At 37.9% G+C, this 16743-nt stretch overlaps 1 protein-coding gene across 1 annotated transcript; it reads right to left on the bottom strand.

The window, feature by feature from the left end:
- Window positions 1–98: 98 nt before the first annotated feature.
- Window positions 99–1245, bottom strand: LOC149165474 (protein DMR6-LIKE OXYGENASE 1-like). The gene is made up of 4 exons (XM_089432534.1): window positions 957–1245; window positions 653–865; window positions 519–616; window positions 99–365 (listed from the first exon to the last, which is right to left on the bottom strand). Exons 1-4 carry the CDS (start codon window positions 1243–1245, stop codon window positions 99–101), a joined length of 867 nt encoding a protein of 288 aa, XP_089288660.1.
- Between the last annotated feature and the right edge of the window lie 15498 nt (window positions 1246–16743).

Below are 16743 nucleotides of genomic sequence, written 5' to 3'. Positions count from 1 at the left end.
ATCTTTTATTCATCCAGAGGGCAACGGGGTTATTGGATGGTCCAGTGATAGTGATAATGTTGATAATGACTCCCTTAAATCAAATTCAATAACAAATTTTATTCATCGTCGTTCTCTGCATATTCGATTTTGAAATGGTCCAACACTGTCTTATTCTTTAATTCTTGGCTCCAGAAAATTCTCATGAATTCTCCAAACTTATATCCTTTGTACCAAGCTAGATGTTGTTCATCAACCAGGGACGCTGCAAGGGCAATGAAGGCATCCTCCGAGGGGCCATAAAACGTAGGAATTGATATACGTGTAGCAGATGCATTCGTTACTGCTCGATGTTCCACACTTCTGAATCTACCATTGCTCACAACCTGACAAATTATTAGCATTAATAATAACATTTTCAAATTCCCATTTCTCACAAACTGATAAATTATTAGCATTAGCATTAGCGTTAACAATAACATTGTCAAATTTTCAGGAGGAAATAAAGTATTGGATCTGCTCTTGCTCTTGTTAAATACCTGCAGTTGATCTCCCATATTAACAACGAAAGCGTTGGGTATGGGTTCTACAGCAACCCACTTTCCATTTCTGAGTACTTGCAGACCACTGACCTCGCCTGGCATTAAAAGTAGTTGTAGACCACTGACCTCACCTTGCATTAAAACAGTGATGCCACGTGCATCTGAATGGCGTGGTGTGCCAAGAGTAATATCCGGTTTCAGGCATGGAGGATAGTACATTATATCCATGAGTTGGGTGTGTTTTCCGAAGATTCTATCCAAGTAACTGGAATCGAGCCCTAGAGCTTCAAAAACGGCAGCCAGCAGCCTTAAAATCAGAGCTTTCACCTTCATAGCGTAGTTTCCTGTGATCTCTTTGTATAAAAGCATATGCAAGATAAGTACTTGTTGTTGTTTCAATATCGTTCCTCCAGAGTTTGGACTTCTTTTAGTTACCCTCTATTGAATCTGGCATGCTCGGTCTTCCACGGGCATTCTCGGTCTTCCACGGGCATGCTCGGTCTTCCTTGCACGCATGGCGGATTTCTTCAACTACCCTTGTTCTGTTAGGGCCATCCAGGTCCTGGAGATCCACCACCGGAATGCTCTCAGAGTAAGACACCTCAGACAGGTGGGGGCGTTCACTGGGAGGCAGGATATATTTATCTTGAACTTGAAGATGATTTATTCCATTGGACAACAGCTTTTCGACAGCATTCACATCCTGGGTCAGGACATCTTCCATTGTAGACGGCATATTTCTTTCTCGAGTGCTGTAAAATTGGCAGTGGCACCTACCTATTGCTGTGCAAAACTAAGCTTCGATTCGCACACCAGAAATAGGATATCGGATGATGGGCAAAAGAAGAGTGAACATTTAAGTGTGTGCGTGTAGATCTCTACAAATGAATTGAAAAGACATCCCCATGTTAAAGTTTTAAATATACACTATACAGTTTTACTTCTATTTTTTACTCTCTTTCTTTTAATTTTCAGAATCGAAAGAGAGGATGAATTACGTTAAATAAATAGCAAAAGAATTTAAAAGAGGAATTATAAATTCTGGTTATGTTGTTCAAATTCACGGCAAGAGCCAATTGGCATCATTTTCGATTTTCTGAATGTGCTATGCATGGCGGAAACGGTGCACAAGTTAGCCCAAGCAGTGAAGATTTCACAAGAGTTGCAAGCTTTGGAAGACAAGTCAGTGGAAAATGAGAATCCTTCCAAGGTCTAGGCCATCCCCATAATGTACAAAGTTCGGAATTTTAGGCTACATCAATGGTTTTGTTAGGGTGTTTGAGGGGTTTCGGTGGATTTTATTTTTGTTAATTTGCTTCTTTAGATTTCTTCAAAGACCATGTAATAATCCTGTTGATGGTAGAGCTATATGCTGGTAATTGTCCCTGGGCTTGGTATTTGATGTTCTGTAAACTAGTCTGCTTTTTGATCTGGATCTCTGTTGCTCTTGATGAGCTCTCTGTTGATCTCTGTAATTGCAATTTGAATATGCACTATACGGTTTTACTATCTCATCTTTATGGTTTCTTCCGTAAGTGTTTTTAAAAATGACACGTTTCACGAAATAGTTTTGGTTTTTGATGTCACATAGACACTTTTTTTTGGTTCAACTATTCTGTAATGGTCCCCTGCATAAGGGGGTTGGGTTTTTATGTAAGGTCTGTGTATCATAGTGTTTGTTCTGCGAAAGCCATACTTGTCATTAATGTTGTGTAATGGGTTTTTGCATGTTCTATTTCGAATCGATACTTCTATAACATTGGGCTAGTTCTGCTATTTGAGCACTAAATACGTTCACATAAGGCACAAAGCATGTCAATGCTCTCGTACACACAATTGGCCAATTAGTTTCCTAACGGTAGATAGGTCGGTGTTGTTTTGTGTTGTAATTTAGGCTAGACCAATGGTTTTTTGATGGTTGAGTGTAGGTTTAAATGTGCGAAGAGTGGAATTGAAAATAAAATTATGTTCAATAGTTAAAACTATGTAATCATCTTTTATTCATCCAGAGGGCAACGGGGTTATTGGATGGTCCAATGATAGTGATAATGTTGATAATGGCTCCCTTAAATCAAATTCAACAACAAATTTCATTCACCGTTGTTCTCTACATATTCGATTTTGAAATGGTCCAACACTATCTTATTCTTTAATTCCTGGCTCCAGAAAATTCTCATGAATTCTCCAAACTTATATCCTTTGTACCGAGCCGAATGCTGTTCATCAACCAAGGACACTGCAGGTGCAATGAAGGCATCCTCCGAGGGGCCATAAAACGTAGGAATTGATATACGTGCAGCGGATGCATTCGTTACTGCTCGATGTTCCACACTTTTGAATCTACCATTGCTCACAACCTGACAAATTATTAGCATTAATAATAACATTGTCAAATTCCCATTGCTCACAACCTGATAAATTATTAGCATTAGCATTAGCATTAACAATAACATTGTCAAATTTTTAGGAGGAAATAAAATATTGGATCTGCTCTTGCTCTTGTTAAATACCTGCAGTTGATCTCCCATATTAACAACGAAAGTGTTGTGTATGGGTTCTACAGCAACCCACTTTCCATTTCTGAGTACTTGCAGACCACTGGCCTCGCCTTGCATTAAAACAGTGATGCCACACACATCTGAATGGCGTGGTGTGCCAAGAGTAATATCCGGTTTCGAGCATGGAGGATAGTACATTATATCCATGAGTTGGGTGTGTTTTCCGAAGATTTTGTCCAAGTAACTGGACTTGAGCCCTAGAGCTTCAGAAACGGCAGCCAGCAGCCTTAAAATCAGAGCTCTCACCTTCATAGCGTAGTTGTCTGCAATCTCTTTGTATAAAAGCATATGCAAGATAGGTACTTGTTGCTGTTGCAATATCGTTCCTCCAGAGTTTTGACTTCTTTTATTTACCCTCTACTGAATCTGGCATGCTCGGTCTTCCACACGAATTTCGAAGAATTCTTTGGCAATTTCCATCATGCTTTTCATGGTTCCTTCTGGTACGCCATGTTTCACTATCTGCACTCACTTAGATCAACCAGAAGATATGTGGCCATAAAAAAGAATAGTACATACCCTCAGATATGAAACTTGAACCACTGGCTAGATCTTATTAACACATCAGACTGACATTAAACATATAGATTAAATAATCCTACAACTCTGAAAGTAATAGCCTCAAAAACTTTAGGAATAGAAAACTGATAAGAAATATTCTAGAATATCCATGGCAAGCTTAATTTGTAACACACGGCCTTTTTGGTCTGTGTAGAGGATAATCCAGAGATATTAAAAGAAAAGCACTGGAAAGAGAAGGGGGATCGAAGTATGATGTACCTGGAAAAAGTCATCTTCCTCGGATGCATGGCAGATTTCTTCAACTACCCTTGTTCTGTTGGGGCCATCCAGGTCCTGGAGATCCACCACCAGAATGATCTCAGAGTAAGACACCTCAGACAGGTGGGGGCGTTCACTGGGAGGAAGGATATATTTATCTTGAACTTGAAGATGATTTATCCCATTGGACAACAGCTTTTCGACAGCGTTCACATCTTGGGTCAGGACATCTTCCATTGTAGACGACATATTTCTTTCTCGAGTGCTGTAAAATTGGCAGTAGCACCTACCTATTGTTGTGCAAAACTAAGCTTTGATTCGCACACCAGAAATAGGATATTTGATGATGGGCAAAAGAAGAGTGAACATTTAAGTGCGTGTGTGCGTGTAGATCTCTGCAAATGAATTGAAAAGACATCCCCATGTTAAAGTTTTCAATATACACTATACAGTTTTACTACTATTTTTTACTCTCTTTCTTTTAATTTTCAGAATCGAAAGAGAGGATGAATTACGTTTAATAAATAGCAAAAGAATTTAAAAGAGGAATTACAAATTCTGGTTATGTTGTTCAAATTCACGGCAAGAGCCAATTGGCATCATTTTTTTATTTTCTGAATGTGCTATGCATGGCTGTAGCGGTGCACAAGTTAGCCCAAGCAGTGAAGATTTCACAAGAGTTGCAAGCTTTGGAAGACAAGTCAGAGTGGAAAATGAGAATCCTTACAAGGTTTGGGCCATCCCCATAATGTACAAAGTTCAGGATTGTATGCTATATCAGTGGTTTTTTTAGGGTTTTTGAGGGGTTTCGGTGGATTTTATTTTTGTTTTTTGCTTCTTTGGATTTCTTCAAAGACCATGTAATAATCTTGTTGATGGCAGAGCTATATGCTGGTAACTGTCCCTGGGCTTGGTATTTGATGTTCTGTAAACTAGTCTTCTTTTTGATCTGGATCTCTGTTGCTCTAGATGAGCTCTCTATTGATCTCTGTAATTGCAATCTGAATATGCACTATACGATTTTACTATCTCATCGTTATGGTTTCTTCCGTAAGTGTTTTTAAAAATGACAAGTTTCACGAAATAGTTTTGGTTTCTAATGTCACATAGAGACTTTTTTTTGGTTCAACTATTCTGTAATGGTCCCCTGCAAAAGGGGGTTGGGTTTTTATGTCAGGTCTGTGTATCATAGTGTTTGTTCTGCGACTGCCATACTTGTTATTAATGTTGTGTAATGGGTTTCTGCATGTTATGTTTCGAATCGATACTTCTGTAACATTGGGCTGGTTCTGCTATTTGAGCACTAAATATGTTCACATAAGGCACATGTCAAAGCATGTCAATGCTCTCGTACACACAATTGGCCAATTAGTTGCCTAACGGTAGATAGGTCGGTGTTGTTTTGTGTTGTAATTTAGGCTAGACCAGTGGTTTTTTGATGGTTGAGAGTAGGTTTAAATGTGCAAAGATTGGAATTGAAAATAAAATTATGTTCAATAGTTAAAACTATGTAATCATCTTTTATTCATCCAGAGGGAAACGGGGTTATTGGATGGTCCAGTGATAGTGATAATGTTGATAATGGCTCCCTTAAATCAAATTCAACAACAAATTTCATTCACCGTTGTTCTCTGCATATTCGATTTTGAAATGGTCCATCGAATGATAGTGATAATGTTGATAATGGCTCCCTTAAATCAAATTCAACAACAAATTTTATTCACCGTTGTTCTCTACATATTCGATTTTGAAATGGTCCAACACTGTCTTATTCTTTAATTCCTGGCTCCAGAAAATTCTCATGAATTCTCCAAACTTATATCCTTTGTACCGAGCCGAATGTTGTTCATCAACCAAGGACGCTGCAGGGGCAATGAAGGCATCCTCCGAGGGGCCATAAAACGTAGGAATTGATATACGTGCAGCAGATGCATTCGTTAATGCTCAATGTTCCACACTTCTGAATCTACCATTGCTCACAACCTAAGTCACCGGATTCGTAATAAATCCCCTGCGAATCCCGAATTCGGCGAATCCGACACGATTCGGTACGGATTCGTGTCCAAATCACAGGACATCGTGTCCGAGGGCATGTCAAGATTTTCAGGGGCGTGTCGTGATTTTAGGACACGTGTCTGGTTTCCAGGACTTGCTAAGCTTAGTGCGGGTATGAAAAGGGCGTGTTTGCTCATTAATATTTTCATTTGGTAAGTGATTTGTGCTATTAGCAAGTGATTTGTGCTATTGCAGCAAGGAGTAGAGCATTTTGGCAGCTTCATGATCAAGTCTAGGCCCTAGTAAAAGTGACATTCTCCTTAATCTTCATTTTCATCCTTTTACTTAAATTTTTAACATTACCATGAAATGCCTCTGGATGTTTGAGAGTGGTTCCGGCCTCATTCGATTTCATATGGAGAAAGTAGAATTTTAGATTTCATTCAAAATCCAGCAGACTTATCAGTTTTTCAGGATTTTAGGATTAGGGGATTGCAATGTTTCCATTGAATTTTGTCATGTATTACGGTATGGAACTCATATTTAATCAAGAGCACCAAACCAAGAGCTTCTGAATATGTCGCTCCCGCTGCCGTTTTTGCTCCCGCTCCCCGCTTTCGCTCCCGCTCCGAAGTAATATTGTTCCTGATGATATGGGTCTGGACACCACTGTTAGTTGGCATTGGCCAACATGGATCTCAATGATCCAGTGCTAGAGCCTGTTATATTTGATGACTTAGAGGGGTCAGCCTCCATACCAGCAGATGCAGAGGTGACTATGGATACAGGGGAGGAGGAGGATGCAGAGGAGAGCAGTGGGGACCATGATGATGGGGACAACCTGACAAATTATTAGCATTAATAATAACATTGTCAAATTCCCATTGCTCACAACCTGATAAATTATTAGCATTAACAATAACATTGTCAAATTTTCGGGAGAAAATAAAGTATTGGATCTGCTCTTGCTCTTGTTAAATACCTATAGTTGATCTTCCATGTTAACAATGAAAGTGTTGGGTATGGGTTCTACAGCAACCCACTTTCCATTTCTGAGTACTTACAGACCACTGACCTCGCCTTGCATTAAAACAGTGATGCCATGCGCATCTAAATGGCGTGGTGTGCCAAGAGTAATATTCGGTTTCGAGCATGGAAGATAGTACATTATATCCATGAGTTGGGTGTGTTTTCCGAAGATTCTGTCCAAGTAACTGGAATTGAGCCCTAGAGCTTCAGAAACGACAGCCAGCAGCCTTAAAATCAGAGCTCTCACCTTCATAGCATAGTTTCCTGCGATCTCTTTGTCTAAAAGCATATGCAAGATAAGTACTTGTTGTTGTTACAATATCGTTCCTCCAGAGTTTGGACTTCTTTTATTTACCCTCTATTGAATCTGGCATGCTTGGTCTTCCACGGGCATTTCGAATAATTCTTTGGCAATTTCCATCATGCTTTTTATGGTTCCTTCTGGCATGCCATGGTTCACTATTTGCACTCACTTAGATCAACCAGAAGATATGTGGCCATAAAAAATAATAGTACATACCCTCAAATATGAAACTTGAACCAGTCACTAGATCTTATTAACACGTCAGACTGACATTAAAATTATAGATTAAATAACCCTGCAACTCTGAAAGTAATAGCCTCAAAAACTTCAGGAATAGAAAAATGATAAGAAATATTCTAGAATATCCATGCCAAGCTTAATATGTAACATAGGGCCTTTTTGGTGTGCGTGGAGGATAATCTAGAGATATTAAAAGAAAATCACTAGCAAGAGAAGGGGGATCGAAGTATGATGTACCTAGAAAAAGCCATCTTCCTCGCACGCATGGTGGATTTCTTGAACTACCCTTGTTCTGTTAGGGCCATCCAAGTCCTGGAGATCCACCACCAGAATGCTTTCAGAGTAAGACACCTCAGACCGGTGGGGGCGTTCACTGGGATGCAGGATATATTTATCTTGAATTTGAAGATGATTTATTCCATTGGACAACAGCTTTTTGACAGCATTCACATCCTGGGTCAGGACATCTTCCATTGTAAACGGCATATTTCTTTCTCGAGTGCTGTAAAATTGGCAGTGGCACCTACCTATTGTTGTGCAAAACTAAGCTTCGATTCGCACACCAGAAATAGGATATCGGATGATGGGCAAAAGAAGAGTGAACATTTAAGTGTGTGCGTGCAGATCTCTGCAAATGAATTGAAAAGACATCCCAATGTTAAATTTTTCAATATACACTATACAGTTTTACTACTATTTTTTACTCTCTTTCTTTTAATTTTCAGAATCGAAAGCAAGGATGAATTATGTTTAATAAATAGCAAAAGAATTTAAAAGAAGAATTATAAATTCTGATTATGTCGTTCAAATTCACGGCAAGAGCCAATTGGCATCATTTTCAATTTTTTGAATGTGCTACGCATGGATGTGGTGGTGCACAAGTTAGCCCAAGCAGTGAAGACTTCACAAGAGTTGCAGGCTTTGGAAGACAAGTTAGAGTGGAAAATGAGAATCCTTACAAGGTTTGGGCCATCCACATAATGTACAAAGTTTGGAATTTTAGGCTATATCAGTGGTTTTGTTAGGGTTTTTGAGGGGTTTCAGTGGATTTTATTTTTTATATTTGCTTCTTTGGATTTCTTCAAAGACCATGTAATAATCCTATTGATGGTAGAGCTATATGCTGGTAACTGTCCCTAGGCTTGGTATTTGATGTTCTGTAGACTTGTCTGCTTTTTGATTTGGATCTCTGTTGCTCTCGATGAGCTCTTTGTTGATCTCTATAATTGCAATCTGAATATGCACTATACGGTTTTACTATCTCATCGTTATGGTTTCTTCCGTAAGTGTTTTTAAAAATGACACGTTTCACGAAATAGTTTTGGTTTCTGATGTCACATAGACACTTTTTTTTGGTTCAACTATTCTGTAATGGTCCCCTGCATAAGGGGGTTGGGTTTTTATGTCAGGTCTCTGTATCATAGGGTTTGTTCTGCGACTGCCATACTTGTCATTAATGTTGTGTAATGGGTTTTTGCATGTTCTGTTTCGAATCGATACTTCTGTAACATTGGGCTGGTTCTGTTGTTTGAGCACTAAATGCGTTCACATAAGGCACATGTCAAAGCATGTCAATGCTCTCGTACACGCAATTGGCCAATTAGTTGCCTAACGGTAGATAGGTCGGTGTTGTTTTGTGTTGTAATTTAGTTTAGACTAGTGGTTTTTTGATGGTTGAGAGCAGGTTTAAATGTGCAAAGATTGGAATTTTAGGCTATCTAAGCGGTTTTGTGATTAGACCCATCTCTAGTATCTCATGGCAACTCAAGCTCAAGCCTCAGCAAGCAACCATAAAGAGCATTCTGAGTCTTTCTCCACCCCCAGTTAAAATACCACTCAGTTCCTGTTGCGTTAGCTCTTTTAAGTCATTCTCTTTCCTCTCCATTTTCAATTACAAGCCCACCTTCTATCGCATAAAACACTCATACTCTGTCAATCAATGTACACCCGATTCAATAACCCACAGCTTCAACCCCTTTCAGATCACCTTCAAAAACCTGGGTATTTCTCAGTTGATATATGCATTGCACAAAAACAACATTCTCAAGGATGTGGGTAAGAAAACTTTGTCAATGGCATCCATGCTCTTGTTCACTCTCTGATTCAGCAAGTCCAGTTGACACCATCTTTAGCAATTACCCAAATCCTGAACTCAGACTTTCAATCCAACATGGCCTCGAAAGAGCCAGAAGCATACAAACATTAAGACCTTAAATTATTTACAAAATGTAGGCCACCATTATACCATTTAATGGGAGAATAATGAGTACCCATCAACATCATTACCATAGGTTTCTCCCATAAAATGGTTTTGGGGTCAATGTCAATAGTGAAAATATCATCTACATAATAATCAACATTTTTATATCTGCTTCTCGTGGGATTGAATTTGAAGAGCCACACTTGATTCTTCTCTACCTTCACTATGTTAAGACAATTTAAGTACATATAGGTTATAGTTTTAATGTTATAGTTAATGTGTTAGGTATTAAAGTTTATGTCTTGTAACATTTTAGGAGTTGCAATGTGTTTATGATGAGAGTGTACTAGGGGTCATAATTTTTAGAATTCATTGTGTTAAAAATCATATTGCACTATGGTTTACTTAATCATAGAGTTATTCCCTTAAGGATTATAAGGTAATAAATGCCATTTTTTTTTAATGGTAATAGTGGTTAGAAGTTGCATTTTGGAAGGGTTTGCAATTCTCCAAGAGTGATCAAAGTATATTATGGTTTATATGGGATATGGGACATATAAGTATTTTGACTTTCATAATGGTTTTTGGTTAAGACACATTGTATTTGATATTATAGTGACCATAGTGGTGAAAGGTTACATTAATAAAGGGAAAAAATTAGTGGGGCTAATATATAGTGCAATATATATGAATATCTAATAATAAATTCATTATAAGTATTTTTATTCTTCATGAAAGTATTTTTTTGTTGTATTTGCGTTCTTCAATTTATGCCTTACGGCGTTTCCTTTGCAACATTTGGTGCAAATTCTAGTTATGATTATATGGATGTCTTTGGCATTGATTGTAAGTGCTTTTACTTTTCTTTGACAGTTGGCTAACTTGAACTTAAAAACCTCTTATGGTTATGTTTTTCCTCAATTACAAATGCTTCTAGCTTTGTAAGATTATTGTGTTGATGTCTTTGTTGGGGCTTGTAAGATTATTGTGTTGATGTCTTTGTTGGGGCTTGTAAATTTCTCAAACCCAGGTGATGTTCATCATAATGTTCTCTTATTATATAACTCAAAATAACATTTATTTAATAGAACAAAATTAAATTTCTGAACATTGCATCAATCACACAAGTATCTAATAAATGAACATTAGAAGAAATAAAACGCACACAGGGATTTCTCCTTCAAATCATATTTTCATTCCTTTGATCAAAGCTTATAAGATGATTTATGTTGCATGTTTAAATTAGCAGTTTTACAGTTAGTAAAATGATGTCAAACAACAATGTTAATGCATATTGAGAAATATTCTTGTTAAATTTCTATAGGATATTTCATTTTTTCAAGGCTTAAAGTTATATGGTAACAAGTAATAACTTAATAGGTAGTGCGAACTAAAACCTTATTTTTCTTGTTAAATTCTGAGAAATATTCAATTTTTTTAATGCATATTGAGAATTTTTCTTGCGATTCTTCTATAGGAGATTCCATTTTTTCCATGCTTAAAGTTTTATTGTAACAAATAATAACTCAATAGGTAGTGTGAACTAAACCCATATTCTTATTTATGAAACTTGCTTTCTAAATTCCTAGAGCTTCCTTAGAATTGAGTGGTGGGTCAAGTGGTTTAGAGGTTGTAGCAGAAACATTGTTGACTTGTGCTGGAGTGTGAGAAGCAGTAGATTTTTAGATTAATCTTGTCTAAGCTAGGTCTTGATTAATAACAATGTCGCTTAAATGGTGTGTCATGGAAATTTTCACCTACAACATAGCCCACTATGTTTCTATAATATCTTAAAAAAAAAAAATCATTTGAATGTTGATTTTTCCCCTGACAATTCACCAAGGTTTGTGATTATGCATCTAACTTGAATTATTGATGAATTTCATCAATAATATGTATGTTGATTTGTTGGTTTGGTAGTAAATCTAGCAAAACACTTCTTATAAAAATGTTTCATGTATTACAGATATTGTATGCACTGGAGTTTGTCTTCCCTAGCAAAATTATTAGAGGGAAAGCCCCATTCTTCTGCATGGAAACAACTATATATTAAGGTATTCTATTATTTCCACCACTTTTGCTAATGCAAGGATAATATATCTAATAATATATTCATTTTTCATGTTTAGTGGCTAGGATAGGAAATTGTAGGAATGTATTCATTTGCTAGTTTAGAAGTCTCTTTGCAAAATCAAGGGATTTGGATGCATCTATTCAATGAGTTATAACTCAAAAAACCTCAAAACACTTAAGGAAATTGTTGGGACGTGGGTTTGCTAGGTCCAAATTTTTATTAAGTTTTGTAGAAGCCTCTGCATTTTCAGGAGCAGAGCACGCAATTCATTAGGAGTCAAGGGGTTTTAGGAAGGTCAAAGCCCCTTAGTTTTTATATTGTTTTAAGCTTCGCCCATGGTTTGCGGACCATGGTATTGTAATAGGAAAAAAGCATATAAAGGAATGTCTTAGCTTGTCTAAGGTAATAGAAGATAGTATGTCATGAAGGATACTTGTCTTCAGAGTATGTAATCTTCTGTATTTGGGTGAAGGGGAAGACTTCTACTGTTGTGTGCACGAAGACCTTGGTAAGTCCGCAGCTGAGTCCGTTGGCCCTTGCATCTTGTGCACAGGGTCTAAAAGTATATGTATTGAAGATCTGGAATAATAAAGAGTATTTGAAGAAATTCTATGACTGAACTGTATACTTATGTGTTTTTAGTATTTATGCTCAGTTGAATGCCATTTATCTATATTATTGTCTTAATTACATTGTGAAGATCTGGATCTACTGTTATATGTTATTTTATGCATGATTAGACCCTTAGGCGAATCTCATAACTCTGTTTAATTGGGAATTGCTTTAAGTTTGGGGATTTTGAGGATAAGGGTTCGTGAAAGTCATATCAAGCCTTAAACTAAAGAAACACCTTAACCCTGCATCACACAGACCTTCTGAATGCAAAAACCTAGTTCTAGCATCCCCCAATACTACCTTGGGTGAGACTGGAGCCTGCGCTAAGCGAGTTGTTGTTGAAAGGATCAGTAGTGTAGGGTTTGTTGGTTAGCGCAGCTAACTCTAAACCTGGGTCCAAGCCCCCTCAAGCCAAAAAATGATTCTATTTCCGAGACTGGGATCTATCTGAGGGATGTGTGATGTGGTGTCTTTGGATACCAACTAAGAATGAAATTGAGAAGTGGATAGATCAAAAGTTGCACGAATTTGCAGCTCAGGAGAAGCAAAATCTCCATTTGTCAATAGAAAAGTGGTTACAAAGATATCTCTACACAAAAGTGCACGAAATTTTCTTTTCAACGTTCCCCTGTGAATTACACGAGTGGTTTTCCAAATTAGCGGATAGCAAAGCTACTTCGAAACACGACGATCCTATTGTGTGGACTCCAGAATTAGTCAAACATCTTGAAGAATTTGATTATAAGGTTGCAAGGGTTGTTCATTACTGGATTGATAGTATCTTGCGAATTTTCATCACTGAATTTGGAATCGATACATCTGTGTCTTATAGCGAAGTTGAACGTCGATTCTTCAAAGGTCTGAGAGGTAAGTACTTGAAATCACTAAAGACCTAGATTAAAATGTTGTTGTGTGAAAAGGGGTTATGCCTTTACCTTAATGTTTAAGAGAGGTCAGACTAGATCTACGTGAAGTGGAAAGTGATTCAGGGTAGATCTAGACAAATTCGTCGGGAGTGAATGTAGTCCTTTATTCGGAGAATCTGGACATGAAGAATACAGAAGTAGCCCTAGTACGCCAGAGGTGCGACACAGTCAGTAGATCAGGATACTTCTGGAATTCCACATCCATCCACTCCACCTTCACCTTCACCTCCACCTCATACACCTACACCTCTACCTCCACCTCCAACTCCACCTTCGTTATTCGCTATGGTGAGTAAAGTGAAAATGCATATATTCAGGGGTAAGGGATGAGAGGATCCCAATCAGTTTTGGTTCGGCACACAAGTTCTGTGGAAGGCACAACATGCCAATGATGATGACATGAAGAAAGTGAAACTCATTACAGCACTACAGGAGAGAGCACTTACTTGGTACATCAGATATAGTATGACTCATCCTGCTGCTTCGTTAGCTAACACGAAGGATGTGTTGAATGCAGAATTTAGGAAGCCGAAGTCACAAGCTCAATGTGTGAACGAAATAAAGGAGTTCAAGAAGAGGGTTAACGAGTCTGTGTGGGATACAGATAAGTGACTAAAGTGTTTACTGAGCTAAGCTAATCTTCATATTTCGGATGAACAACATAGGTATTGGTGCATAGCCACGTTATTACCTCACTTAATATTATCGTTTTCTCAACAGAAGATTGGGTCTTAGGTCGAATCATTGGAGATCGCGATGAAGCTAGAAGTTTCATTGACCTGAAACATGAATATAAGAGTTCAAAAAATCCAGTCACAGTTAACAAGCCTGCATATGGAGTTGCAAGATCTTTAGAAGGGAAAGTAGGTTAAATCGGAAACACATTCTGAACTTTGGTGCACAAAGTGAAAGACTAAAGTTCATCATAAATATCAGTGCCCTGTATTCTGGGATTATATAACTACGGGGGGTCCCAACCCATTGAAGCCAGAATCTTCCAATGGATCAAGCGCCAGTGAAACTACCTGGTGTAGCATTTGCCAAGTGTCAGGACAACATTCGACAAATAGTTATTCTTTATTACAGAAGTTTGTAAAGTCTCCAATGCAACTCTTTTGTAACTTTTTTAAATCGGTTTCTCATGATGAAAGGAATTGTCAAAGCTATGAATTGATGATGGACATGACTCTGATGTATAGAATGTAGGTTGAAAACCACACGCGGAATGATCAAGGCTCACCTGCAACTTGTGAATGATTCCAAGGACGACCTGGAAGAGGTCGGGGCCAAATCATTTTCTACAACTATGGAGAACAAGGACACTTTGTGCGCGATTGTGGGAATATAATTCACCCTTCTTGTCAATATTGTCGACGATTTGATCATGTCATAGAAGATTTATCGATATTAATAGCAAATATGCAAGAGAAGAAGAACCAACAACTAACACAAAATATTCAGATGATGAGATCTGAGTTGTGCGAAGACGATCCCAATATCAACATAATCACGCAAAGTGGTATAGCCACTGGTGAATACAAGGTTGAAGGAAACCAGTTAGTATCGGATCTATGGTTTCGAAGAGCCAATGAGAAGAATGTTGGGTTTGATTTACATAAATAAAAACAAACATTCATGGAGGCAAGAAAACTTTTTATGGATCCAAGTGCTTCTACGTCTAAGAATAAGATTCAGCTAGTCCCACGAAAGGAGAAACCTAAAGAAGTTATTCTGATGTAGGATTCAGATCCCACGGCATTAAAATCATTTCTACAGACCTGCATGAAGTTATTACAAGATCAAAAGGCATTTGAAGGACTGAAAGAGATGATAGATAACTCCGCCAACAAGGATAAGTCATTACCAGAAGAGTGCACAGTCAATAAGGTGAACCAAAGTAAGAAGAGACCTAGTAGGGAGATGTGGTTGATAGCGCAGATTGGTGATTTCTAAATGGACCACGTAAGCCTAGACTTGGGCTATGATGCTAACATACTGCCAAAATAAATTTGGGAATGTATGGGGAAGCCTAAGTTACAGTGGTCACTAATTTAGTTGTGCATGGCGAACCAGCAAAAAATAATTCCAATGAGTCGCATGCATGGAGTAACTGTAGATAGCACGAGTGTAGTGGCGAACTTTGAAGTTATTGAGATAGCAGATGATAGAAATCCATACCGAACGTTTCTTTGGATTGATTTGGCCTTCGACATGAATGCAATCATTAATTTAAAGAAGCAAAGCATGGTATTTGAAAATAATTATCTTCGAGTGATTATTCTATTGGATCCAGCTAAAAGTGTGCGATACACAGAACCAATTTGTGATTATTATGAAGACGAATACATTGAGCACATATATAAGCTAACTGTGTGAAATTAAGATTGGATCAATCCCACTCCGGATGGAAGGATCAACTGGGAGAAGGATAGTTCCTAATAATCAGTTTTAGATGAAGAGTTGGAAAACTGGCAGAATTAGTTGCATGAGGTCTCTATGTTGTGATGTAATCATCTTACAAAGTTGCTACGTTATATATCTACTGAGGTACGTAAGTTGCCTTATTATAATGGCATAGATGATGTCAATATGTTTCTTGACAATTTTTAAAGGGGTGTACTAGAGGAGCATCAGTTCCAGGCCTTAGATCTAGCATTGAGAGCAACGCCTACAAGATGGTGGGGTACGCACAAGGATAATTTTGTTGACTCGAACAAATATCATAGAATGATGCGATTAAGATTTGGCTACGCAAACACTTGACTCACTAAAAATTACACAGGAAAGGATGATTCGCGCGAACATCTAGCTCGATGGACTAAGGCGTGGGGTGAGGTACCTCAACCAGAGTGGGTGCACATATTTATTTATACCTTGGATGTTATCCCAAGGAACTGGTATTTAGAGACAAAGTTCTAACACGGGACTATTGAATGGGATGAAATTAAGGAGATTTTCTTACTGACATTCAGTTTTGAATATGAGTTTGAATGCATTGATGAAGCGTTTTAGGAGATTAAAGCAGCAATATTCCGAACACCCGTAGATCCTATCACTTGGATACACACTGATTGGAGTACGTAGATACAACCTGCTTTGGAATGTTGCAATGTTACTACAGAAGAAGGTGATTAGGATCTCTGGAATATTAATATCCTTGAGTCAGATGGACTGCATGAAGTTGTTGGACCTGATGTGGAGATCCCTGATATCTCACAACCGGTGCACACAAAATAAGTAAATGTTTGCTCAGAAGCAAAAAAAAAAAATAGCAAAAATTGGCGAATATTGGGATGAAGACACAGTGGATAAGGCCGCTGAACTATTACATGAATATCAAGATTTATTCCCAACTACATTCTCTGACTTGAAGGGGATAGTAGGAGATTGGGTATGATGAAGATCAATCTAAAACTAGATGTGAAGCCGGTTAAGCAGTGCCCATATCGGTTGAATCCAAAATACAAGGAAAAGTTAAGAGAAGAACTCGATAAGATGCTC

The sequence above is a fragment of the Pinus tabuliformis genome, chromosome 5_1, assembly GCF_031772625.1.
Source record: "Pinus tabuliformis cultivar Carrire ecotype Pingquan chromosome 5_1, CPIR1, whole genome shotgun sequence".
Taxonomy (NCBI): Eukaryota; Viridiplantae; Streptophyta; class Pinopsida; order Pinales; family Pinaceae; genus Pinus; species Pinus tabuliformis.
Note: the sequence above shows the minus strand (reverse complement) of the source record. Positions and strands in the feature narration are given on the sequence as shown.